General features: G+C 37.2%; 1 protein-coding gene across 1 annotated transcript in view; it reads right to left on the reverse strand.

Annotated features, from left to right (window-relative positions):
• Positions 1-27,688, reverse strand: part of LOC129738301 (GATA-binding factor C-like) — a 578,622-nt gene that overhangs the window by 189,757 nt on the left and 361,177 nt on the right. Inside the window, exon 3 of the mRNA XM_055729485.1 lies at positions 22,618-23,619. Within this exon, the coding sequence (XP_055585460.1) occupies positions 22,618-23,619 (1,002 nt within the window). The remainder of the gene's footprint in view (positions 1-22,617; positions 23,620-27,688) is intronic.

Below are 27,688 nucleotides of genomic sequence, written 5' to 3' on the forward strand. Positions count from 1 at the left end.
TTTTCCATGCCTTTTTTTGTAGAAAATAGTTTTCATAACCCTATGATTTCAAGTTGCTGTGTATCAGATTTCGATGGATACTTTTAATGTTCTTCATCAAAACTTAAGTATTCACATTTCGACAAATATTACAAAATTTCGATTGAAAGGATGATCAAAATTATTAGAAGTAGATAATCTAATACATTTCAGGTAAAAGATGTCGCGAAACAGAATGTAATTTGGAAATTTGCTCAAAAAAATATTTATTTAAAGCAAAAAATCGCGAAATTTCATATCATGAGAAGTGTTGTTTGAAAACACTTTAAAAATAGGTATAGTCATAAGGCAACGCATTTCAACAAAACCTTCTTTGGCGCACTTTTTTTCGAGATTAATCGAAAATGGACAACTTCAGCTTTCGCTGTAAATAAAATAATAGAAAACTATCAGGGCCGTAGGAAGAACCGACTCATGGGAGGGGGGGGGGGGGGGGGGTTAGTGGTATGTGACTGATTTTTACCTATGAGTTTTTGCTCAGCAATGCACAAATTCAATAAAAAATGAAACAAATTATGCTTGTAACTATATTATTATTCATTTTTAAGTACTTCTACTTTAAAAGTTTTCGTTTTAAAATCGTTACTTTAGAAAATTGGTCCAAAACCCAAAAGGTGAGCTTAATTCACTTTCATCGATGGTTAAAATTTTTTGAATTTTTCTTTAGAGTCTGGTAAATCAAACTTGATTTGAGCATAAAACAAGCTTTTTTTTAGAGCCTTCCATTTATTAAAAAAAAAGATTCTATACTCAAATCAAACAAGTCCAATCTTCCAAACTATTTTGCACGTTCAAAGATTTTAACCTTTGATGAAAATAAATCAAATTAAAAATAAAACAGTAAGACATAAAAATCCTCAAATTTTTAGATCAAATTTGCTTGATGAAATCCGGAACCAAATTGATGATTTCAATTTGAAATCTGGCTTAAAAACGGACCAAATATGACATATCTCGTTTTTTCGCTTGCCGCTAGTATGCTCAAAAGCATAGTTTAAATGTACTAATAATTAAACTTTTCCGTAACTAAAATATTTTAAGTTAGTAGAGTTTTGTCCATTGGTTTCTGAAATATAAATACCGAGTTTTGGTGGTCTTAATGTGTTAATAATGTTAAAGAATACACAAAAAAAAAATTGTGCAGATTTAACAGGTGAAGATCAGGTACATGTTTCTTTAACAACAAATATTTTTCATAAATAATCAATTCGATAATGAAAATCCTGTGGATGATTTTTGTAAATAAAATTAGGGTTTTTCGCATAAAACGAAAAACTTCAATTTTACTTTTTATTTGTGATTTTCAGATGAATTGTGTTTTTTCACACCTATTTTGATCAAAAATATGAAATCTGGAAATTGAATTGACAAGCAATCTTAAGTTCACGATCTCATGAATTCCTCATCAATTTAAGTTGATTGTAAATTTTATTTACAAGCTAAATCTTTTTATAAATTTTGAATCTGATTCATGAATCTCAATTCGAAAATTGCACTTTGAATCTGTTCCAAATTTCCATATGATTTCTGAAATGTACAAAAAATACGATATTTTAATCTTATTTAATTATAATCTGTATTGTGAGGCTGAATTAAAATATGAATTTCAAATAATTTGAATCTTTGTTTTCAATTTTGGATTGCTATTTCGAAGCTTCAAATGTTTGAATTTTGTGTAAGAACTAAGTTTAAGAACTTCGAATCCAAATGAAAAAAATATTTTTTCTTTTTTTCATATTCGGAAATTTTTTATCAAAATTTAAAAAATGCATATGATCTACATGATTCAAATTTGACATTAAATGCAAAACCAAATTTTAACCAGAATTTCAAAGCAGCATTTCAATTCTAATTTCTTATGATTATTTGAACTGAAAGTCTAGAATCCTGAACTGGATACAGAATCCGAAGTACGAAATAGGAAATCAATTTTGGTCATGGGAATTATGCAATCAGAACCTCCGAAATGGGTTAAATTAAATTTAAAATTCATCGTCAAGAGTGGGTGATGCAAAACATGTCGAAATTTGAAAAGTCAAAACACCTATTTGTAGATATATTTTTATTCTAAATTATTTCGGATTGTAACCATATTCATTTCCGTTCTCTAGCCGAAATTTGGAGCCGAAACGATATTTTCTGTTGATGTTTTGAGCTTTCTAAGTTGCACATTTTATGAGTGGGTGACGTTCGCGACAAACGTTTTAATGTTCATACCCGCATTTCTATGAACAAGTGAGAAAATTTTGAGTTTTGGCATTAGTTTTAGTATAGATTGTTACTCTTGATTAACCTTACTCTATTATGATAATTTGGTTCTAAATTTAAAATTTTGAGTGTAGAGTAAAATACCTCGCTTGCATTTTTGGATCCTCATGGGGGGGGGGGGGTTTAACCCCCGAAACCAGCCCCCCCCCCCTCCGTTCCTACGGCCATGACTTGGGTAATAAATTATTACGATAATTTTAGCCCCTGGCGGTAGGCATCACCATTAACATTTCTTCGAATATAAGCAAAGGTAATGACAGGGAAAAGAAATAAACCAAAAATATCTGCGAAGCGAAAATTAATGTACTGATCTACATACGTTCAATGAGAGGGAAAGTGAAATGAACGTATTCTTTGATTGATAAGCCACTGTCCATATCCATATATAAGAGAAATAGCTGTTTAAAATTGATAGTAACCCAAGCCACCAAAAGTCTCGTTAAAAAGGTCGAATACAGCTTAATCAGCAGAATCAATGTGCTGAAGTTCGTTTTATTCAGCCCAAAATTTAAGTTCTTATTGAAACTTTGAAGTTCCATTACAGATTTGAACGGCCTTCTATTCAGCCCACAAGTAAACGTTTAATCAGCAAAAAAAATTTTATCTCTTCTCTTACTTTGATCATCACCAGCCTATGTCGTGCTGCTGGTTTCTCGGCATCCATCTTTATTCCTGCTATCACCTCCCTCAATTGATTTTACTTAATTAGTTTGTTTTTAACTTTATTCGATACATGCCCGCACGCCCGCCAGTTCTGCTACACAATTATTTGATTCGCTTACTCAAGCAATCAAACAACCTAATGGAAAAAATTAGTCCTGGTACCAGATTTGAACCCGATCCTTCGAGATGATAGCCAAACACGCTGCCACGACACCACGCCTAGATGTTGCCTTGCCGGCAGCTAAAATTCGAAGTGATTCTAAGCTTCTTGGAATACCCTCAAGTGCAGCCAGCGGCCAGCAGCAAAGACGCATGTTGATTATTACTAACAAACATTACGAAACGGCGTATAAATCAATCATCCGTTAAAATAATATCGGTTTAAAAAAAATTGAATCCCATGTTTAGAACTGTTAAGCATAAAATTATACAAATCCTTGAGTATATTTTGATATTTAATTAATGAATTGCTTCAACTGACTTTCAATGTGTGATGAATTTGTTTTAAGTAAATACAGTTGGACGAAATTTTATAAAGTCAAAATATTTATGTTCGGATCAAGGCAGTAAATAAGCAACACTTATTTTGATAGCAAGTTGCTTCAAAGCTAAAACATAGATTTTTATTTAATTTGAGGAGATATTTTTGCAAAATTCTTTTAAACTTACATTTAAGTGCCTTTCTAAACACGGGAAATTCCAGCGGTTATCGTTATTGGTTATGTTACTAATTTTCGAATAGGTTGATAAGTGTCAATCAGCGATTCCTAGGAGATTTTAATACGAACATTTAGCTATTTCAAACTAACTAAAGTATCTAAAGGATACATAGAGTCTGTGAAAATCTTACCGAAACCTTTTAATTACAATATTTTACTTCCTCGTTTGTTTCAGAAGTCGTTCTGCCGAAATGACCAACTATAATGATAAAGCTAAGTTCAAAATCTGTTTTCGTAGCAATATTGTTGATTACTCACGCTTCTATTCAGAAAATGTATCCAAATATAATCAATTTAACAGAATTATACTAACGTAATTATAAAATTTATCCAAAAATCTCACAAATATCCTTTCGAGAACACGTTTCCCAAGTTGATAAGTTTTTCCGAATGACATTGCGCTTTTTTTCAATTTTCTTATTTCTATATTCTAAACAACTATTCACGAGCCTGGAACTCACATCTCATTTTCAACCAGCTTACGAGGGGCTTCGCCAACATTCCCCCCTTCGTGATGTTCCGGGATAGTAGATACCTTGTCTTCCCTGGAATCTTTGATGTCCAAACGTGCCAACCTGACTGCTGAATATAAACCTACGCCATTGGGCGTCCTGACATACGCCCGACGAACTTCTCCGTCAGATGCTAGTATTACTTCCAGAACACGCCCTCGAATCCACCCGTTCCGCTTTTTCTCATCCACGATAATTACAACATCGCCTGGCTGCAAGGGCTTTGTCGCTTCGAACCATTTCGAACGTCTCGTTAGTGTAGGTAGATATTCTTTAATCCACCTCGTCCAAAAAATATCTACAAGTCGTCGAGTCAATTCCCAACTATCCCGTAGTACGCTACCGCTCAGTAAGGTTTCGCTCATGGGTTGTGTTACTGCCTGATCTCCAATCACCAAAAAATGATTTGGCGTTAGTGCTTCTGTTTCCGCCGAGTCAAGTGGGCGAGAATTCACGATCGCTTCGGCTTCCAACACTACCGTTTCAAGAACTTCGTCGCATGGATTTTGTGCATGATTTGCCACTGCTTCCATCGCAATTTTGATTGAGCGCACCATGCGCTCCCAAGCGCCTCCCATGTGGGGGGTTGCGGGTGGATTTAGGTACCACTGTGTAGAGGCATTAGTAAAGGTAATGGCACATTTCTCATGAATCGGTTGTAACTGCTCCAATAATATATTTCTCGCGCCTTTGAAATTTGTCCCTTGATCCGAGTAAATCGTACTTGGTGGCCCTCTTCGAGCGATAAACCTACGGATTGCTAGAATGCAGGAATTAGTAGTTAGAGAATGGACTACCTCTACATGAACTGCCCGAATAGTCAGGCAGGTAAATAAGGCCACCCAGCGTTTCACCAAACTGCGCCTCTGCTTGACCTGCAACGGGCCGAAGTAGTCGATGCCAGTATGTGTAAATGGTTTGATATTCGGTGTTAGACGCACAACTGGCAGGACGGCCATTTTCGGGGGATGTGGAACTGCTTTCCGCAATTTACAAAGAGGACATTCTTTAGCAACTTTCTTAATCACAACTCTCAGATTAGGAATGTGGAATTTCTGGCGCATTTCGTTGCAAACTGTTTCATTATTCGCGTGGACAAAACGTTTGTGATACTTCTCAACAAGGAGATTTGTAAGCGGGTGATTTCTAGGCAAAATAATAGGGAACTTTGAATGGAAGGGTACACTTGGTGCCGATCTGATTCTACTGTCAATACGCATCACGTTTGCTTCATCAAGAAAAGGGGATAGTTGGTATAATGGACTGGACTTGCCTAGTGCGGTTTTTGATTCCGACTCGTTGTTTTTCTGTAGAATTCCCATCTCTTCAGGATAAACTTCTGTCTGTACTTGGTGGAAAATTAAATTCTCGGCAGCCTGAAATTCCTCAGCCGTGATTGGCCCGCAAACCTTCTGCTTCCGGAACGCCTTGGTAGCTCTTAATACACAGACCATAGACCGCAATAGCCGATCTAATGTCGAAAAACGAGAAATATCTATTGTTGTATCTACTACTTGCCCGTGATAACAGAATACTGCTCGGAGATCTGTGTCAGTTTGTTGTGCCTCCTTGGGATCAATCGGCCAATCAACCTCTGATTGACGTAGAAATTCCGGACCGGTGTACCATCTGGAATCTGGGGTGAAAATTGGACCATTTCCCCACTTTGTCGCTTCATCTGCCACATTCAACTTGGTTGGAATGTGCCGCCATTCATCAATAGAAGTAGTAGTCAGTATTTCGCCAACTCTATAGCCCACAAATTGATGATACCTCCTGCTGTCCGAACGCAGCCAAGCCAACACGGTCTGGGAATCTGTCCAAAGGTACCGTCTTTTAATTGGAAGATCGATTGCTGCAATAATACCGCTGAGAAGCCTTGTTCCAATTAACGCCGCTTGTAGTTCGAGACGGGGGATTGAAAGTGGACGCAAGGGAGCAACTTTGGTTTTAGCCGCAACAAATGCACTGAGGGGAACATCATTCACTTCTGCTCTTAAATAGGCGACGCAAGCATACGCTGCCTCGCTTGCGTCCACGAAAATGTGGATTTGTATGTTTTTCAATTCGCTACTCAAAACGCCTCTAAAATAGCATCGAGGAACTTCGACCCGGTCTACTTGTTTCAGCATACTGCTCCAACGAATCCAGTGATCCAACAGCTCTTCGGGAATCAAATCGTCCCAGCCAGAACCGTACTTCCACACCTCCTGCATTAGTATCTTGCCATGTATTATAAAATGTGCCACTAGCCCCAACGGATCAAATAGACTCATTATGGTTTTCAGGACTTGTCGCTTTGTTGGCCTTTTTTGTTCCTTTAGTAACTCCGCAACATTTTGATGAAGGCTCGTATCGAAAGTAAAAACATCCTGACCAGGACGCCACGTCATGCCTAAAACTCTCTCAGGTTTCTCGGGTTCGGCTAGTCCTGGCTCTAAGCGCAGGGATTTCAACTCCGGACAGCTTGTCACTCCTAACTCTCTCATCACTTCTGAGGAGTTGGATATGAAATTACGTAACTCGAATCCAGCCATTGCATGAACCGTTTTGACGTCGTTGGCTAATTTTGCTGCTTCCGCCACCGAGTCCACGCTTTTCATGTAATCGTCCATGTAGTGGTCATAAACGATTGCATGAGCAGCCTCGGGAAATTCTTTTGAGTGTTCCATTTCGTTATAATTCTTAATAAACTGTGCTATGCACGGTGAGCACGAAGCACCAAAAACTGCCACGTCTATGACGTAAATTTGAATTGGATCCTCAATAGTTTTACGGTAAATAAATCTCTGCGCCTGGCGATCTTCTGCCCTTATCTTAATTTGGTGGAACATCTCTTTGATGTCTCCACAAACAGCGACATTCCTCTGCCGAAAACGAAGCAATATTGCCGGAAGAGAAACTAACAAGTCGGGTCCCGGAAGCAATAAATCATTGAGAGAAGTACCATCTACTCGAGCAGCCGCATCCCAAATTAATCTAGTTTTGCCCGGCTTTTTCGGGTTACACACAACTCCCAAAGGCAAATACCACACTCGATTATTGTCCGACGATGCTAGCTCCTCTTTCGTGATCAGGTGAGCGTACCCTTTTTCAAGGTAATTTCCGATTTGCTCCTCCACAGCTGCTTTCAAAGAATCATTCTTGCAAAGACGCTTTTCGAAAGATCGATTTCTTTGAATAGCCATTGGGTAGCTGTTGGGAAGATTTGGTTTTGAAAATCTCCACAGCAATCCTGTTTCGAAGTGCCCATCTACTCGTCGTGTGGTTCGGGCAAGGATGTCTAGTGCTTGCTTATTCTCTTTTGATTCTGGCTTGATGCTTACGAACGCCTCCTCTACTCCGAAGAACTTTCCCAAAAGAGTATGAAACTCTTTATTCTCATTCTCTATATCGCTGTGTACGTGAAGTTGTTGATAAGGTTTTATTAGCGAACCTTGTTTACCAAATATGCACCACCCAAGCCGCGTCTTGGCGGCCACGAGATCATGCTGTCCGCCTTCTCTCACCTTTAACTGGGTCAACAAGCTGACATGTTCGAGTCCCACTATAATACCTGGTGTTGCTGCAGCATAGCTCATCACAGGTAATCCCTTAAAGTGCGGGTAACGTTTTTGCAAATCCTCGTAATCGATGGTTTGACTGGTTAATTTCAGCTGACTCACTGTTCGGACGTTTCCAATATCGTATTTTATTTTACACCCTTTACCACGAATTGAAATCGAGACTCGCTGCGAACCCTTTTCTTCGCGTGACACATTACCTGTCCAGCTAAGCCATAGTGTCTCCTTGGTTCCCTCTATACCAAGTTCCTTCGCGATGTTGGCCTCCAAAAGCGTGGAGGACGAACCGTCGTCAAGGAAGGCAAATGTTTCGATGGATTTGTTTCCGCCTTTAATGACAACCGGTAAGTATCGAAAAAGAGCAGATGATGTAGAAGCATGATGATGGTTTTGTTGAGCGAAAGCGCTATCACCATGGGAGATATTGCTGTTGTTGGTACTGTTTCGATCGGCGTGCAGTAAAACATTATTGTGGTGACCGAGAAAGTAATTACTATTTTCTAAAATTTTCATTCGCGCACGACGATCTTTTCTTCGCAAAAGATGCCTAAAGAATGACCGTTATTTTTCGCATTTGGTCGAGTCGCTTTTTTCACTCACACACTCTCAGAACTACACGAATCACATTAGCACAGTTAATTGTTTCGTGCTGTATCTAATGAATGGGTTCATTAATACCCCAGTTCATTGTTAACGCAAATTCCGTGATGCCAGAACATTAAATTATTTATTATTAATTTCATTTTCAAGAATAATAAGTTCATACAAGGAATCCGAACAATATTTTTAAATATTATATTTCCCAACCTATATTCACCACAATTATGTCGTAACCTACATCCTCCAATGCCACATTCCTTACCAGATCTACAAGGCCATCTTTTGTGTGGAACTAAACAGAGGTAACAAAGATGTTTCTGCTTAACGAAGTTCCATTTCCTGTCCAGATCCAGAGATATAAATTCTTGACATTTTGCAATTTCATGTGATGGATTCTGGCAATAGACGCATGTTTTCTCAATTTGAGCTTTAGGGTTGGTAGTTTTTACTGTGTGCTTTCCTCTCAAGATCTGGCTGGAGCTTTCGTCACTGTTGATGATACCATTCTCAGAGTGCACATACAATTTCGATTTCTCCGAAAAGCTCTTAGCATGTTTTTCTTTAGAGAGTGGAATTGGAATACTAATATCGGAAGACACGGTTACCAGCTCAGACATGAACTTGTTGAAAACGGCCAGGTTAACGAAGTTATGCTGCCGTTTGAAACGACCCCACTCGATTGCTAATGGAGTTGGTAATTTTACAACCAATTCATACAACAGCATCGGATCAAAAAGATGGTCAGTCAGATCTGCAGTCACCATATGATCCACAGCATTTTGAACTGCTAACCCGAACGTTATAATCGACTGGAGATTTTCGTATTTCGGTCCGGGGGTTTCTCTGAGCTTTTTCAGGACTGTGAAGAGAATAATCTCAGGCTGTCCGAATAACATCTTGAGGGTATTCATCACTTGAGGAACTGAGTCAGAAATCAATAGTTTACTTCGCACCGCCTCAAGAGCACGACCTTTCAAACATTTTTGCAGTCGATCCAGATTTTCGGCATCTGAAAGTCCACATGCGGCTGTGCTGTTGCAGAACGACTTATAAAACAACGGCCAGTCATGTGGGTCACCGGAGAAGTGTGGTAAGTCTCTAGACATCACATGCCGCGCTGCTAGCTGAGTTTTCGTAGGTGCTGCGAAGTGGCTGGAACTGTGCGTGTGTGTTCCCCATTCGGCCATGCTCGGAGATGGCAATTGAGCATTTCGGCTGCTAAGATTGTTAGTAGCAATTTGCGGTGATAGTGGAATTTGATTCGGGTTAGGTGAGAAATATCTACTAGCGAGCTGTGTCGAATTGGCGGGTAGTCCCATATTAAATTCTCCTTGATGACTATTAGTCCCCTGCTGATGCGAACTCATCTCTTGGGAGGATCTGGGAGCAAACGATGGTACTACATTTGCTCTATTTACTTCGGGAAAAACAGCATAGGCTTGAGGAGTGGCTAATCCAAAATTGGATTTTTGCGCAAGTACGTTTGTGGTGCTTATCATCATATCAGCTGTGGAACGTACAGTCGTGTTTGGTGGTCCTATAGGAATATTTCTCAAACCAGACGATAAAATTGATTCCATACCTCCTAAACTGGAATGTGGTACTGCGTTATTACGTGTCACAGTGGGCTGACTTCGCGGAAATGTTAGAAAAGGGTTTGTTGTTGGTGTATTCCGGCCAAAAGTGTCGACTATGGATAGTTTCGGACGGTGTATTTTTCCGATGGCAGCTGTTGATGGTGTGTAAAATCTAGTGGTTTTTGGAATGGCTCCTGTGTACTTTGGTTTCGTGCCGACAGCTGTTCCCGAAATCAAGGTAGCCATAATCGGTTCGTGATTAGTCTGGATAAGTCTCATCTCCTCAACTGCACCGGAGAATTGTGTTGTTGGCTGGTGTTCAGTGAAGGGACAAAATTGCTGTCCAACTTCAATATTGGAATACAGATTTGGTTCAATTTTGGGTGTTCTAATTGGAAGGGGAACTTGAATATCCGGAAACTTTCTTGCTTGTGGAGTAGATGCGGAAACGGGAGTTATACGGCTGTTAATAATATGGCTCTCCGACTGATGCTCAGCTGATGCTACGTTGGCTTCATTGAAGGTAACTACTGGTGCTACATTTCGTTGTCCAATTTCATCTGCTGTCGAATATGATTTGGCACGGCCAAGCTGAGGTTGACGTGGTAACTCCCATTCAGTTAGTCCTACTTTTGGATCTACCGTTGGTAACCAATCAACAACCTTTTTGCTGCTTGCTCGGGTACTCGTTCGACTCCTTCTGCTGTCGCCATCTTCCGCAAAGTCATTCAAACTGCCGTACTTCTTCCGAATAAATTCGTCCTCAATACGAACCCTCTTTTTCCTCAACTCTTCTTCCTTTTTTGAACTTTCCTTAATAGCTGCTTCTTCCTCAGCAAGGGCTTTAAGTTGAAGTTCTTTTTGCTCCTGGAGCATTTGCAGATTTAGCTCAGATCTCGCCGAACGTTTACTACTCCTGGAATGAATTGAAGAAGCTGCCTGACTTTGCTGAGACTTATTTTTCTCCCGGCTGGCTCGACAAGATTCGCATTTCCACGAACGATTCGGATCTGCAATAGAATCCGTCACTCCTGCGCACTGGTAATGAGCCCATGCTTCACAAGTGTCACAACCGACGAGATTGCCTGCAGAGTCAGGAAGGCTACACATTTTGCAGTTGTACTGCTTTTCCGATACTTTCGGTTGACCGCTGGTTGCATCCATGTTGCTCATGATCATTAAATCTTTGAAGATTTGTTCGGATCAAGGCAGTAAATAAGCAACACTTATTTTGATAGCAAGTTGCTTCAAAGCTAAAACATAGATTTTTATTTAATTTGAGGAGATATTTTTGCAAAATTCTTTTAAACTTACATTTAAGTGCCTTTCTAAACACGGGAAATTCCAGCGGTTATCGTTATTGGTTATGTTACTAATTTTCGAATAGGTTGATAAGTGTCAATCAGCGATTCCTAGGAGATTTTAATACGAACATTTAGCTATTTCAAACTAACTAAAGTATCTAAAGGATACATAGAGTCTGTGAAAATCTTACCGAAACCTTTTAATTACAATATTTTACTTCCTCGTTTGTTTCAGAAGTCGTTCTGCCGAAATGACCAACTATAATGATAAAGCTAAGTTCAAAATCTGTTTTCGTAGCAATATTGTTGATTACTCACGCTTCTATTCAGAAAATGTATCCAAATATAATCAATTTAACAGAATTATACTAACGTAATTATAAAATTTATCCAAAAATCTCACAAATATCCTTTCGAGAACACGTTTCCCAAGTTGATAAGTTTTTCCGAATGACATTGCGCTTTTTTTCAATTTTCTTATTTCTATATTCTAAACAACTATTCACGAGCCTGGAACTCACATCTCATTTTCAACCAGCTTACGAGGGGCTTCGCCAACAATTTATCTTTTTTCAAAAACAATCATTTGCGAGTTAGCTTTAAGTTATTCGGTGTTGAAGTTTCAATATAAATTTTTATTTCAAAAATTTCCAACCTCCATGAAGTGATTTATTTATTATATGCCCTTTTGTGATGTTCGTTCACATTTCATATTCATGAAATGGCGGACATGTCTCAAAAAAGGCTATTTGAGAACCTTTTTGGAACTTCGAGTCCATAGAAGGCTATTTGAGACCCAATTTGTAACTTTTATTCTGAATGATGCGATTTACATGTCACAATAAAGGCTATTTGAGGAACTTCTTGGAACTTGAAGTTCATAGAAGGCTATTTGATACCCAAGTTGTAACTTTTATACTGTGTGGATGCGATTGACATGTCACGAAAAAGGCTATTTGAGAACTTCTTGGAACTTGAAGTTCACAGAAAGCTATTTGAGGAACTTCTTGGAACTTGAAGTTCACAGAAGGCTATTTGAGACCTAATTTGTAACTTTTATAATGTGTGGGTGCGATTGACATGTCGCAAATAAGGCTATTTGAGGATCTTCTTGGAACTTGAAGTCCACAGAAGGCTATTTGAGATCTAATTTGTAACTTTTATACCGTGTGGATGCGATTGACATGTCACAAAAAAAGCTATTTGAGGAACTTTTTGCAACTTCAAGTCCATAGAAGGCTATTTGAGGAACCTTTTGTAACTTTCATGCTCACATTTGAGGAAATTCGGTACCATTTCCCTTTGGAACTTTTGTTCAGCAAAATTCGAACTTTGGAGGCACGAGTTTAAGTAGATATGAGACTTTTGGTTGCTTGGGAACAAATCCTAAGTAGTATTTTTTTTTATTGAGTTTTGTTAAGATCCACTAAACATCATTTAACAGAAATAATTTGTTGTGTTTACTTTCTTGTAGTAAAGCTGACATTTTTTTTAGAAATGCCTCAATTCGCACCTTCGTTGAATTGTTGGTATTGACACAAAGTTTTGACGATGTCAGGTCTAAAAATGGAATATCAAAGTCGAAAGCGTCCCATTTTTGTAACCTTTACAAATTTTCCGGGTTTTCCTTTGATTTTTTTTTTATTTCAGGAAAATAAGGTAGTATGGTTCATATTTCTGCAGTTAAAGTAATCCCTTTAAACTTGCTTGGGCAGTAAAAAACGCGATTTTTCCTTATTCACTTCCAAATATTTATTTAAAAATAAATTAAATGCTTCATAGACAATTCTGTGAGGTTTTGGCAACATATAGATATGTCACTCTATATTGTGTTGTGAGCCTACTTGGTTGAATGATTCAACTGAATTAAAGCAATCGAAAGATTCCTTTTAATTCAACCACGGTAATTACCGTGGTTGAATTAAAAGGAATCTTTCGATTGCTTTGATTCAACATAGGTACAGTGAGCGAAATAAGAATAGCACCACTATGTTTTTTGCTTGTTCAAATATGAATGATTGAAAATTACAAAAAATTTCTTCCACAGTTTGTTCTGAATTGCTTAGCGGATAAATCAAGCATAAGTTTACTTTTTTTGGTCGTAGCAATTTGCGAAATAACTGGGGGAGGAAGACTGAAATTTGCTGTATCGTTTTCTGTATCGTTTTTTTTACTGTTCGGCAAAAAGCCAGCAATTGTTAAAAAGATTTGTATTCGTTCGATTTTTAACTTTAGATGATCAGTTTCGTGTGGCGAGTCATATAACGCAGTTGTTTAGGTTCTAAATTTAGATTCGGCTTTATTTTTAGCGCAACCATTAATCAAACCATTTTTATTTATCAGCTTCAAAACTTTGACGAAATTTGAGCGACTCAATCATGCAAGAATTTGCCAGAGCAAAACAAAACCTAATTAAATCATTGTTTTATGCAAAACTAGTGCTTTTCATCATAAAACAAGTTTTATTAAAAATCTCTAAATAAGAAAGTAAAATTTTGAACCTTCGCACTGGTCGGTAGATTGATGAGAGAAATCTGACGTTTGAAAGATTTTTTTTCTTTTTTTATTCAGTCTTCCTCCCCCAGCGAAATAAGAATAGCACCACTTGAGTTTTTCAACAAAAAACAAGATTATTTTTAAAAATTTACTGTCTAAATGTGAAAAATAATGCTTTTACGAATTATTTGAATAGATAACTGCATTTTAAGGAATTTTCCAGAATTCATAAGGTTTTCAAAGGTTTTAAAAGGGGGTTTTAAGAGATGCTCCTCTAGCGTTAAGGTATTTGATATTTGAGCTGTAATTCTTTACCGAACTACTTACTTTCTTCATTAAAATGACGTGAAATGATGAAACAAACCTTCAGAATTAATTTTGAATCAGAAAAAAATAGGTTGTAGTTCATAAACTTTGATTTTGTTCAGTAAACCACACTTTTTCCAGTTTCAAGTCATAGATGGCAGCACTATCTTTCAGTTAAAACCAAATTTAGTCTCAATATTGGTTTTTCAGGTTTATTTAGGCTCATATTCATCATTTTTAGGTATTTTCCCATCACAGTTTTGTGGAAGTTCACGCTGCAGAAAGCTTTTCCGGATTTGCAAAAAAATCACCAGCACAAAAATGTACAACCGCTAAAATTCCTGCTCATCTCAACTTCCGGTTCAATTACAAATCATACCAATAATACTGCTAGCTGTCTGGTCCATCAAGCTCCATCGCAAAGTATAACTTTATTCTGATAATCGGTCCATAAAATTCACTTTTAGTGACCTTGATGCAATTCTAATTTTTTTTGGATTTATTGATCTTCCAAAGCGTTCACATGGTACATGTATTTTATCTTGACCATAATCATCCAGCACTCCCTAATTAATCCCGGATATTCGAAAATGGGCATGAATTTGGTTAAATGGCAAGATAGTGCTGCCATCTATGACTCAAAACTAGAGAAATAGTGTTTGACTTTTCAAAAACATAAGTATTTTTGAATTCCAGCCTGCTTTTTGGATTCAAACTCAGCCTCAAATCTATGTTTCATCATTTTGCATCATACTAATGAATGTTAATGAAGAAATCAAGCAGTTTGATAAAGTTTTATAGCTCAAATTAAATTCCTTAACGCTAGAGGAGCATCTCTTAAAGAACCCCCTTTTAAAACCTTTGAAAACCTTTGGAATTCTGGAAAACTCCTTAAAATGCATTTATCTATTCAAATAATACATAGAAGCATTATTATCCACTTTTAGACAGTTAAATTTTAAAAATAATCTTGTTTTTGTTGAAAAACTCAAGTGGTGCTATTCTTATTTCGCACCCTTTTTTCATATTTTTGGTCCTCAACGCCAATTGCTACGTCCAAAAAAAGTAAACTTATGCTTGATTTATCCGTTAAGCAATTCAGAACAAACTGTGGAAGAAAATTTTCGTAATTTTCAATCATTCATATTTTAACAAGCAAAAAACATAGTGGTGCTATTCTTATTTCGCTCACTGTATATGTTATCTTGTAACTTTTCTAAAAACAGATTTTTTAGCTTCGCTAAAGTGTACTAAAATTCATCTCTCAAATTTTTTTAACGTCATGAACAATCCTCCGTACTTAAAATCTAAGAATAGTTTAGAATCAAAAAACTTGAAAATTCTATCAAGAACTATGCTGAGTTCTTATGAATAGAAAAGCGCATAAGGTTTCAATAGCTTAAGGCGAAAATAAATTGAATTAAAAAAATCATATTCAAATAATTGTTACTTATTTGTCCCGTTTAAACTTGCTAAGAGAAAAGATGTTGAGCTTTCATCACCAGAAGATCAACTCAAGGTTTCTTGAAGCAATAACAACAAACAATCCTGAGCATGAAGAATTCATCTCTCGATTGCTAGGTCAGGGTAAGACTAAAGAAAACATTTCGAAACGTTCCGACAATCATTTCGTCTTACGGTAGCCAAGTGCCGCCCAGTTGAAGGACCCTCGAAATCTACCGTTTGCATCAAAACCTGCCTGTTAGTTGTCGATTATCGACCTCTCCTAACCATGCGGCGCTTCTCATCAAAGAAAGTACCCCCTCCCATTGAGATTCATAAGTGACTCTCACTTTTCCCTGACGGTCGAGTACATCGGCCACTGGCAGCTGTTCTTCACCTGAACGTGTAGTGAGGTGATCCCTAAAAAAAATTGAGAAAATAATGATTGAAATTTTTCATTTGCCAGTGCGCGAATAAATTAGATTCGGAGCCCCCATTCGACCAAGTCAAACGGCTTGGCTTGAACCATTTTTCTTGAACCTACTAACAAATGAACACCCATTGGCTTTAGAGAGGGAAAAACTTTCTTGAACGCCCCCGTTCTTCCCTCGTAGAACAAACTCCCTAAGGTTGGGATGGTTTAAACACGTTAAAAGTTGGCAACTCTTCACTTGGCAGCGATGCATTTCGTTGGGTCGTGGCCAAAGCCCTGCTGCCTGGGCGTACTCGCAAAACTATGTACACAAGCAACATACACATAAAATGTGTGTCGTGCATAAAATCAGCCCCCTCTTTAAGCTTTAACTAGTTTTCAAGTTGACTTAAACATCGACGGTTGAAAATATTTGAACCAAATTGACAAATAAATCTCATTAAAAACTTAGCTTGAGATTTTGTGAACAAATTTAAATTTTTTAATTTTGATAGTGAATTTGAATTTTAGAATGATATAACAAATCTCCCAAACATCACTGTCTTTTAAATGTAGCAAAGCTGGACCTCGGCTGGTCGTTTCGGTCCGATTGGATGGAACTGTTCAGCCATCCAAGAAACGACACCACCCTTAACTTTCCGTGGCAATCACCAGCACTGTGTGGCCAAAAGCAAGGAACGGTTTGAGGAAGAAGGTGGAAAAAAACTTCCTCGACGTATGCAAAATACCTTTGCCGGTGAATCGTTTCTGTGGCCGAAGAAGCTGATGGAAAAGTTAAAATAATTTACTTTATGCATTTATTGCTTTCCCGGCGCTCGCTGTTTAACTTTTGCTGCCATTTTTTGTGCCCTTATTATGGGAAGCAAATTTTACCTGCGCCCTTAAGAGCCGTTCGATCCAAAAGCAATGGCGGATGCTTCTTGACTTGTGCGTTTAATCTAATACAAATACAATACATTGGTCAATAAGTTTTTCTTTAGTTAAATGTCTATTTTTAGTTTTTTTTTCTCTATGTATTATCGTCTGACGTTTTCTAGTTTTAATTTCCGGCAATAAGGCCGGAACAAATTTCAAATCCTTCTTTTGTCCCTCGAAGTTGGAACTTCGCGAGGGAAGGAGGGGTAGTAAAAAATAATGCGAAAAACAAATAAATTGAACGAAAAATGGCATACTACATCATTGCACAAAACCTAAAAATCAAGTTATTTTTTATCAAAAAAATTAAGAAAATCGAGAATACAAAAGGTTAAATAACTTCCATCTTCTAGAATTTGTTTTTTGGTCTCTTAATCTTTTGGATATTTAATTTTTTTCGAAATTTACATAAAGTACTTCAAGTTTTCTTTATTCCCCCTTCCGGTTTTTTTTGAAAATTTCGAAGGGGCTGAAGGGGGGTGGGGGGGGGGGGGGCAAAACCGAAAACTGCGTAAAAAACCGTGTATAAAACCACGCAAAAAAAACTTTTCTGTATATTAAATTCAAACCTTCAATCTTGAACTAAGGTTTTTGGTTGAGTTTTTCTTAAAGCTAAAATTGCCCAATGATTTTCTTTAAAATTCTGTTCCGAATATCAAATAATAATTCTGATTTCATATTCCGTCAAAAAAATATCCCACTTATGTACATTTCATCATTATTAGTTCACTTTCGGTAATTCATTCTTATTTTGATCTGTTCCCAAATTAAAATTTAAGATACTGATTTATTTGTCAGTTTTATTTTCTCATAAAAATTTGTTCATAAATAATTAAAATAACATTAAATTTTATTTATCTCTTTCTTATTTTCGATTTTTTTCCTTCTTTCTGTGCTTTTTAAAGATTTCCATCTTTCGGCTTTCGGTTTGTCTTTGCCCATTATTTATCGTTAATCTGTTTTTTTTTTTAATTTTTGAAAGTAGTTGGTGCATGAAACAAATTTTTTTTTTGCTTGTCATAGTAGACTGAGTCGATTTGGGGTCATTTTGGAATTTCTCAAACCCTTCGTCGTGGTCCAAAACTCATCCATGTTTTTTTGCAGAATTTTTAAGTAACGTTTACATGAGTAAATTTAAACTTTTAGGTTTGTATGGGATCATTGAATATTTTGTACTGAAAAATAAACATCATTTTTGTTTCTTCTGTGGAACCGAGCCAGCTGATGATTTTTGTGCCAATTTATAAATGATCTAAAGGAAATTTTCCGCTGAACATCTTTGTCGAAGACCATAACTTCGTATCATATTAGGATAAAAAGTTATAAGCTGTTTTACAGGGGAATGTCTTTTCGCACTGATAAACAATAAATTTAATTGGCATCCCTGCAGGGTGCCTAGCAAGGTATTGCGTGACTAATTTCCATGCAACACTTCGCGAGGCTCAAACAGTGATGTCAATTGAATTTATTGTTAATCAATGCGAAAAGTCATACCCCTGTTAAACAGCTAATAACTTTGTTTCCTAATAAGATACTAAGTTATGGTATTCGACAAAGTTGTTCAGCGGAAAATTTCGTTAAGGAATTTTATAAATTGGCACAAAAGTTCAAATTTACTCATGTAAACGTTACTTAAAAATTCTGCAAAAAATCATGGATGAGTTTTGGAAAAAGACGAAGCTTTTAAGACCCCAGGGTTTGAGAAATTCTAAAATGACCCCAAATCGACTCAGTCTATTTTCATAGTACTCTTTAAGAGCTTTGAGAATTTTTCGCTGAAACCGAATTTGGAAAATTTCTCTATCAAAAATAACCGTACCTAAAGGTTTATCCAGATGGATTCAATTTTCACATTTTAAGTCTTTCACGGGTACGATTGCTTCAACAAGCCAAACGGCATCCCGGTGAGTGATTAGAGAATTTTCCACTCATTTTTATTTGGTCAGGCCTAATAAACAGTATTGGACGAAGAGACAACAGGAATAGGAAATGTAATAAAACGGCTTAAATCTGAATCTTGGTTGTAGCGAAAATTGCAAAATTAGTGAGAAACTGTTTTTGATATCATACATTATAAAGTTTATAGAAGAAAAGGTAGGCCATGACTCGTTGGCAAAGCACGCATTTTATTTTTACTCCGTCTGTGAAAATTGTATTTTCCTTTATTTCAGTGGTAAAATGTATTCAAAACGTAAAAACAATTGAAATGAAGTACTTCAAAATGTGTCAATGGTTAAAAGTGTTTGACGAAGTAGAAAATTTGAGCATCGTTTTCCTTATGCGCTGTGCAGAACTGAAATCCGTCAAGAGCTGATTGGAAAGTTGAATTGATCAACGACTATCATGGCCCAACAATTATTTGGTGAGTTCGTTCCATAATCATTTTCAAACGTGGATTGAACAGAAATGATGGGTTTTGGGAAACTTCTCATGGAAATTTGCATACTTTGAATACATTTGAGTTCTCAGATTTCAAAGAAGAGAAAGCAGAAAAAAGTTTATACGTTCCATATCAGTGATATTTTCTTCTTTCAAAACGTAGTTTCTTCAATAAATTTTGAATTATTTTCAAAGATCTTTAACGTAAGTGACAACATGTAAGACATCCAAGTGTTTTAAAAATTGATTTTCTATTTATGGTGACTGGAAATTTTCTGTTTACATTATGTTTATCACTCCTTTGTGATCCACGTGTGAGTGTTTGAATTTTTTTCGGAATGCTGCGATTGGAAAAAAATCTGCAATAGTAGGGTAAACACTCCTTAGTGCCTTTATTAGTAAGAGCAAGTTCACTGGTGTTGGGAAAAAGTGGTAGAAATTTTGAAACTTACGGCACATTTTGAAAATTTTGCCATGCAAAAACATTTTCAAGATCTGTGGCCTTCTAGTTTTTTTACAACACGTGTTGTATTTTCGCATGCTGTGATGATTTTCATAGTACTCTTTAAGAGCTTTGAGAATTTTTCGCTGAAACCGAATTTCGAAATTTGTCTATTAAAAATAACCGTACCTAAAGGTTTATCCAGATGAATTCAATTTTCACATTTTAAGTCTTTCACGGGTACGATTGCTTCAACAAGCCAAACGGCAACCCGGTGAGTGATTAGAGAATTTTTCACTCATTTAGATTTGGTCAGGCCCAATAAACAGTATTGGACGAAGAGACAACTGGAACAGGAAATGTAATAAAACGACTTAAATCTGAATCTTGATTGTAGCAAAAACTGCAAAATTAGTAAGAAACTGTTTTGATATCAGACACGTAAAAGTTGAAAGATAAAGAAGGTAGGCCATGACTCGTTGGCAAAGCACGGGTTTTATTTTTACTCCGTCCGTGAAAATTTTATTTTTCAATATTTCAGTCGTAAAATTGATTCAAAACGTGAAAACAATTCAAATACCGTTAATCCAAATGTGTCATTGGTTAAAAGTGATCGTAAGGAAAGTAAAAATCTCCCTCGGCGAAGTAGTAAATTTGAGCATCGTTTTCCTTATGCGCTGTGCAGAACTGAAATCCGTCAAGAGCTGATTGGAAAGTTGAATTGATCAACGACTATCAAGGCCCTACAACTAGATGGTAAGTTCGTTCTATAATAATTATTAAACTTGAATTGAAAAGAAATAATAGTTTTTTTGTAAATATTCTCATGGAATCTGCACATTTTAAATACATTATACAGTCCCCCCACAATCATTAGTCACTTAACGTATCATTTCACCACAAAATGTTCGTTCATTCGGGTGTTAGTGGACCAAACATCAAGCTTTGCATGAATTTCAGTCATTAAATATTCCCTCTTTGATTTCAAACATGATTTTGTTTCCAATTTTGTTGAAAAATTAAATAATTTACCGAAACAATCAACGTTTTTCAAAACCACAATTATGGGTCAAATTTGAAGCTTGTAACAATTATTAGTCATATTGCCCACAATTATTAGTCACATAGAAGTCCATGGCAACACCCGAATATCAACATGAAAATCAACCAGTCAACGCTAGTATACGTTCAAGGGGCAATTGGGTTGAGCTAGCAACCAAGAAATGTTTTGTTTTGCTTGCGAAAAAGTGACCCATGATTGTGTCAAACTTGGTGGATTCTGTAACAATTATGGGTCACTTTTATTTTGCTAAATATTATTGAATTTTCGCATTTCATTCGCTCAGTTTTATTTGGAAAATGTAAACTCTTCTTTTGTGCTTATATGGGACCAATTCATTTGGTTGGAATCTTTGAAATACCCGCATAAGGGGCTTAACGGTTTAAGATGTCAACCTTATAACATTGGAATTTTATGCGATAGTTCCACAGCTTATAGTTCACCTTTGATAAAAAGTATTCAAATAGCAATTTTACTGTTATCAAACGCACAAATAATATTTCTAATGCATTTTGATGATATTGTCGATTAACTTAAAATAATAATTTGATAAAATTTCTTTTGGTTTAGTAGATATCAGCAGTTCTAATGATCGGTGACTAATAATTGTGTGTGACCCATGATTGTGGGGGGACTGTAGTTCACAGATATGAATGAATAGCTAGCGGAAAAGAGGTTATACGTCCAAGTTTAGTGATTTTTTTTTTCTTCCAAAGAAGGTTCCTTCAATAAATTTTGAATTGTTTTCGTAGATCTTTAACGTAAGTGACAATATGTAAGACATTCAAGTGTTTTAAAATTCCATATTCTATTCAAGGTGGTTTGTAACTTTCTGTTTATTTTATGTTTATCACTCCTTTGTGATCCACGTGCGAGTGTTTGAATTTTTTTCGGAATGCTGCGATTGGAAGAAAATCTGCGATAGTAGGGTAAACGCTCCTTAGTGCATTTATGAGTAATGTTGAAGTGATGAACTGGATTTCCAAACAAATGTTTGGTGTTCGTAAGTATACTAGTATGTCTCATAATTTTTTTTTATAATTACCGTGGAATCTTTGGAAAGGTTTAAGTTCCAAAGATTGTAATTATTCTGTCTAAGAGTGAGCAGTGGCGCTATGTCCTAAATTTAATTAGAATAATGCATAAATCCTCATTTGATGGCATTATTAAGAAGGTCACACTTCCAAGGTCTCAGCAGCACCATAACGAGGTGTTGTAGTTTAGCCGTGAATCATAAACAATAACCCAGCCCCTTTACCCATACAAAACTCAAAAGGTCTCCGACCGTACTTGCATTCCAACCCAAGTGCAGCCCTTCCAATTTGCGAACAATTAAAAATAATAACAGTTCTTTTAGTAGCTCGGTATGTAGATACACACACAAATGTTTGTTCTCTTACAAGCTTTTGGAAAAGCTTCACTTGTTCGTTTCGACTACCAGATACCAATCTGTCTGAGGATGGACGTGTCGCTTGATTCTAGTAGTATTTAGGAATGTTTGTACGTACGTATGATGATGATGATGATGATGACTGCCGACGACGAGGTGTTGAAACTTTTGAAACCTAACTACGATGGACCATCCAGCAAACTGCGAGAGGATGGGCTATTAGTGATTCAATGGATGGTTTTCAGGCTAGTAGGTAATTGTTATTGCAAACAATAATTATTGCCAATTGTATAGCAGTTGTGTTGGTTTGGCCGAAAGAATTGTCATGGGTAGGTTCTCGGTAATTGACTCTCGTCGTAATGAGACGTGTTCACGTTCAAGGTATTTCTGTTTTCGAAAGTTCTTATGGTTAATCGAGCCTCAAATTCAGGTTGGGTCGACTATGGGAAAAAATAACTTAAACTTGAAATGAAATGAGGATCTAACCCGAATCGTGTCTATATCTTACCGCCTGTGTTTGGTCGGGATTTAGTTCGTTGGTGTTGATGTTGGGATTTGGCATAACTGGAATAGAACGAACCACTTTGCTGATGCTGGTGGTGTTGATGATGATGGCTGTGACTCCGATGGAAGGACGCTCCGGAAACCGACGAAGATGACGAGGTGGCAACCGCAGGGCTGCTTGTGGAGCCCATCGCCGAAACTGCACCATATCCGGACACCACTACCGAATCATACCCAGATCCAGATGATCCGTACCCCAAAGGATCATACCCGGCGGACGCACTGGACACACTTTGATTTCGAGCACTCCCGAAAGCTCCCCCCGATGACGACGACGCACTGAGCCCATCCAGCGGATCCCGATGCTTTGGGGAAATTCCGCCACCCAAACCCACACTGGCCACCCCACTAGCACTAAGACTCTCCCCTCCGATCCCATTGGGAAGCACTGATCCTCCGGAAATACACGGTTTCACATCCATCGCACAGCTATCCTGTCCCAAACCATGAACCTGCTGTTGCTGCTGCTGATGATGATGATGAGTCAAGCCAGCACTGGTGCCGGCCTGTTGCGCCATGAAGGCATTGATCGTGGCCTGATAATCGGCCGGTGTTCCACTGCCACCGGTATGAATCGAATCCGGCGTCGAATCTTTCGGCGGCGTCGGAGGAAACGAAAATCCATGCCCGTGACTAACCGCGTGCTGATGCAGATGCAATCCTCCGACAGCCGCGGCAGCAGCAGCCGCAGCCGCCGCCGCCGCGGCCGATGGCCCACTCAATTTACTGTCGGAACTGACCGGATCCTGAGGGCAGGCAAAGGGACTACTCCAGGCGCTACTACTGCTGCTGCTGCCGCCAATGCCAACGGTGCCACTTCCTGTTCCAGCGATCGTTGGCTTAGGAGGATCCTCACCTGTGGTGGTACCGTTGAGCCAGGACAGGGGGGTGTGGAAGTGCGGCCGGCAGACTTGAGGTGTTACGTGGGACGATGTCATGCGGGAGGCTGTTAGAAAGAAGAAAAAGAAAAAAAGGATGTAGTCCAATGCTAGATGTGAAAGTTTCATTCGGATTTTTGTTCGGATTTAAAAAGCAGTGTCGAAACGCCTTAAAATCCTCCATAGAAGAGTTTAGAAAATTTGGGAAGCTTCTGGGAACAGACATATAATTAAAAGGAAATTAGCTTCTAATGTTATTTTTTAACAATTATTGGGCAAAATTTTGTCATGAAAAGGTACTTGCAAGACACGCCGACGTATAACATATGATATTTTACAAAAATTTACGAAAAATGAGCAAACAGCTCTCACATAAGAGCAGAAATTTCAGAAGTGCTTTTTTCATAAATGAAATACAACCCTTAAATAAATCTAAATCATTTTAAATCTTCTTCCAGTACAATAAACAACTCAAACACTCTGTTGATTCCAGAAAAAAAACATCAAATTTGTTACTTTGGTTAACAGAAAACAGGATAAAATTCCAGTTTTATCAACCAGGGTTGTCATTGTTAGAATGTTTTCCAAAACAGAACTTTCGTTAATTTAGCTTACAAACATCTCCAACATTTTTTTCAACGAAAGTTTTTGTGATAATGTAACTTTTTCATTCAAAAACTTTTAAAATACATAGGTGTGTTTTCAATCGCAAGAAAAACAACAGTTTTTGAAACTCAATGTATCACATAGTAGCTATCAATATTTTTTCAAAAAATATTTAAAACACTAGAAAAAGTTGATTCTACTCAGTTTTTAAGAGATCTCTGAAGTAAAACGCCGTAGTAAAATGAGTTTTAAATTCATAGAAAATTTACACCTGTTTGTTTTTTCCTAACTACAAAACGTCAAACATTTACCTGGCATCGCGGATTGACAGAAACCATCGTGTCGTCTGGTTTCACTGTCTGAACGAGGCCAACTTCAGACCGATTTCTGGCAGACTTTTCAATCTGGATTAATCAAAGCAATTAAGGGTTTTTTTTTCAATTGTCAGTGCGCAATTTTACGATGGTAGAAAACAATCTCGTAATGTAGGTAATGAAAACAATATTTCATTTTAATTTGATTATATAAGTTAGAAGGGTACAACTATCAAAAACATACGCTGGTAAGTCAATAAATGTTTTTCTTGCGATCATTTGTGTTTTAATTTCTTACTGGGTCTTTTCCAGCAACACATCAAGAGTTTCACCCAGAACAAAAAAAAAGAAAGAGGAAATCCTTCGGATGGCTATGTGAGCAAATCAAAAATCGAACCAGAAGCCAAGCGGCTGGAAACGTGACGAAGGTGGAAACGTAAGCAGTTCATAGCAGAAAAAAATTTGGAAAATTCGAACGATTAGCATGACGATACCAGACACTCCGAGTTGGGTTCCGGATTTTGAATAGTTATTGATCGAATTGAATTTTTTTTCAAAAATTATAAATAAATTAAAAATTTTAAACCGAAAATTTTAATTGAAATTCTTTTTGAAATTCCTTTGGCAATCGGCCCAAAATTGGCCGGAAAAAACAGACCAAATTTGGTCTGAAAACTGTCCGATTTTGGTAGGAAAACTGTCCGATTTCAGTTAGAAAACTGACCGATTTTGGGCTGGAAATGACTCGGTTAATTTTCGTTGTCTTTCGGTTACGGTTAATCAAGAAAAATCCTACCGGTCTACCAACACACGTACATTGATCGGTCGATTCCTTCGATTTTTTCACGCTTGCTTCCTGGCTCCTGGCCGGTGTGGTTGTTTCCATTCTTCTTTGTCTCTTGTGATGGGATAGGGAGATATGTGGGAATGTTCCAATTATCCCTCACGGGAAGCAGTATTTTCTTAACTTTGCTTCGGCTTCTTCTGCTTCTTATATGTCTTTAGACCTAAGCTTACCTTGGCACGATGGACAGTGCTCAGAGGGGAACCACGGTTTTTGGCCACTGAGGCAGTTTTCTTACTGGCGTAAGCATGCATGGCCTTCCGGTCCAAAGTTCTGTCCACCGGATTCGGTTCTGGCCCATTTTTTTTTCTTTTTTTACGAAGCTGCTATCTTCTCCATTCTGCTCCAATACTTACTCATTCCATTTTCGCCAACTGATTCAGCGAAATGTTGGGGAAAGTACACCATATGTGCACGATATTTTGGCGCTTTTCTGGAGAAAAGCTTTCATTTCCACGAAAATTATGAAAAAAAAACCCAAAACTTGCTTGATCAAAAATGATTACCTAAGATCCCGTACATTGAAGAGGCGAATTTGCATCAATATTTTTTTAAGGACGTAAGAATGTTTTCAAGTGAGGTCAAGCGCAACGATCTTTCGTTTAATTTCCATGTATTTATCATGATTGCGGATTTGTCAAACTTGGATGTGAGTTTGACAAACTTCAGATATAAGTCGTTCGACTAACTTATAAGATATATAATATGGAATCAAATTTGCGCTTGAAATTTCCGAAAGGTTGGTGCAAAATTAGGATTCGATAGAGATTAAAACATAATTACATTTTTTTCTTTTTGCCACTAGGTTCTACAAATTCAAAATAAATGTTAACCCCATTATTGTAAAATTATATAAAAAAGATTCTGACTTATGCTAAACTAACTTCATCATATGTATATCTATTCATTAGTATTGTTTGTTTTCATGTTGAATAAATGGGAAGTTAAATCAGATTTCCCACATATTTTTTATCATTATAAAGATAGAAGTGAAGAAAATTTATTCGGACGGCATTCCTAGCCAACCTATTATGCGTTTACCCAACAGTGGTGCCAGGTGGTTTTGTCAAAAATCAGGACACCACGAAGAAAAAAATCAAAACTTTTCAGGATTGCATAAATATACGCGAAAAACAGGTGCTGAAAGCACACTAAGATTGCGTTTGTTCCGTTCGGGACCATAGCCCTCTTAACTACAGGAAAATAGCTCAAAGAACACTTGAAATGTCAGAAAACAACAGGACCTAGGACACGGCGAGATAGCCATCCGAATCTCGTAGCACTCCATTTCTCCTGCAATTCGAACTCTATTTTGAATGCTCAGGATCTTGAACAAATTCAGAACTACTATCTCCTGTAAGACGTAGCTGTCATGTGTCTGTTTTGATAAACTCATCCGCAGATCCTGTGGGAAATTGTAGTCGGGCATTTGAAACAGCAAAAGTTGCTGAAACTCGCGCAGCAGTTTGTTCCGAAGCAACTTAAATTGAAGCTCTGTGGTTAAGCCGGGTTCACCGTCGCCGGAAAACCGATGAAATCAGCAGCATATGGTGGTGGGAAACAGGTTAGTTTTTTTTTCAAAAATAGATTTTCAATCGAGTGAAATATTAACATTTCACCGCTTTGGAACAACACCTGAAAATCGCATTTATTTTCGTTCAAAAGAATCCATTGGCGAATTTTACATATCCTATCATCCGTCGATTTTGTCTCTCGATTAGGACATATATATATATATAGTATATAGTGTAAACAGTGTTATACAATGTGTATTGTGTAGTAGTACCCGAATATATAATAAAAATTAAATGAATGTTTGCAATTCTAAAAAAGAGTATTTTTGTAATTTCTCTTAAGGTAACAAACTTCATAACTCTATGAAAATCTCGGATTGAAGCCGATTCGAACCTACTAAAATACTTTAAACTTGCTGCTAATTACAGGAGGAAACCGTTTCGATTCTACAGGTGAATTTGACTGCTGGTTTTCCTGAGTTGTTTTTCTGTCCTGAAATCGTTCTGTAATTTTCTGTCCCAACCACAGGAGAAAATATTAAGTGTAAAGTGAAAAATACATCATCAGAACCGAAGAATACCATCTGTAAAATGGGTTTATTTATTTTATTGTAGATTGATCCGATGTCCCATAAATTAACTACAAACTCGATCTATACTAAGATGTGTTTTTCAATCAGGACATTATAAAGACAAATTTTAAAGACAAATGAGATGAATAAACCCAAGAGGCTTAAAAACCCAAAAAAAAAAACAACATAACAAACAGAAAATCAGGACAAATCCTTAATAATCAGGACACCTGGAGCCTCGGATAAAACTCCAAAAAAAATCACGTAATACATCCATTTCTGCCGCC

Source organism: Uranotaenia lowii, chromosome 1 (assembly GCF_029784155.1).
Source record: "Uranotaenia lowii strain MFRU-FL chromosome 1, ASM2978415v1, whole genome shotgun sequence".
Classification (NCBI taxonomy): Eukaryota; Metazoa; Arthropoda; class Insecta; order Diptera; family Culicidae; genus Uranotaenia; species Uranotaenia lowii.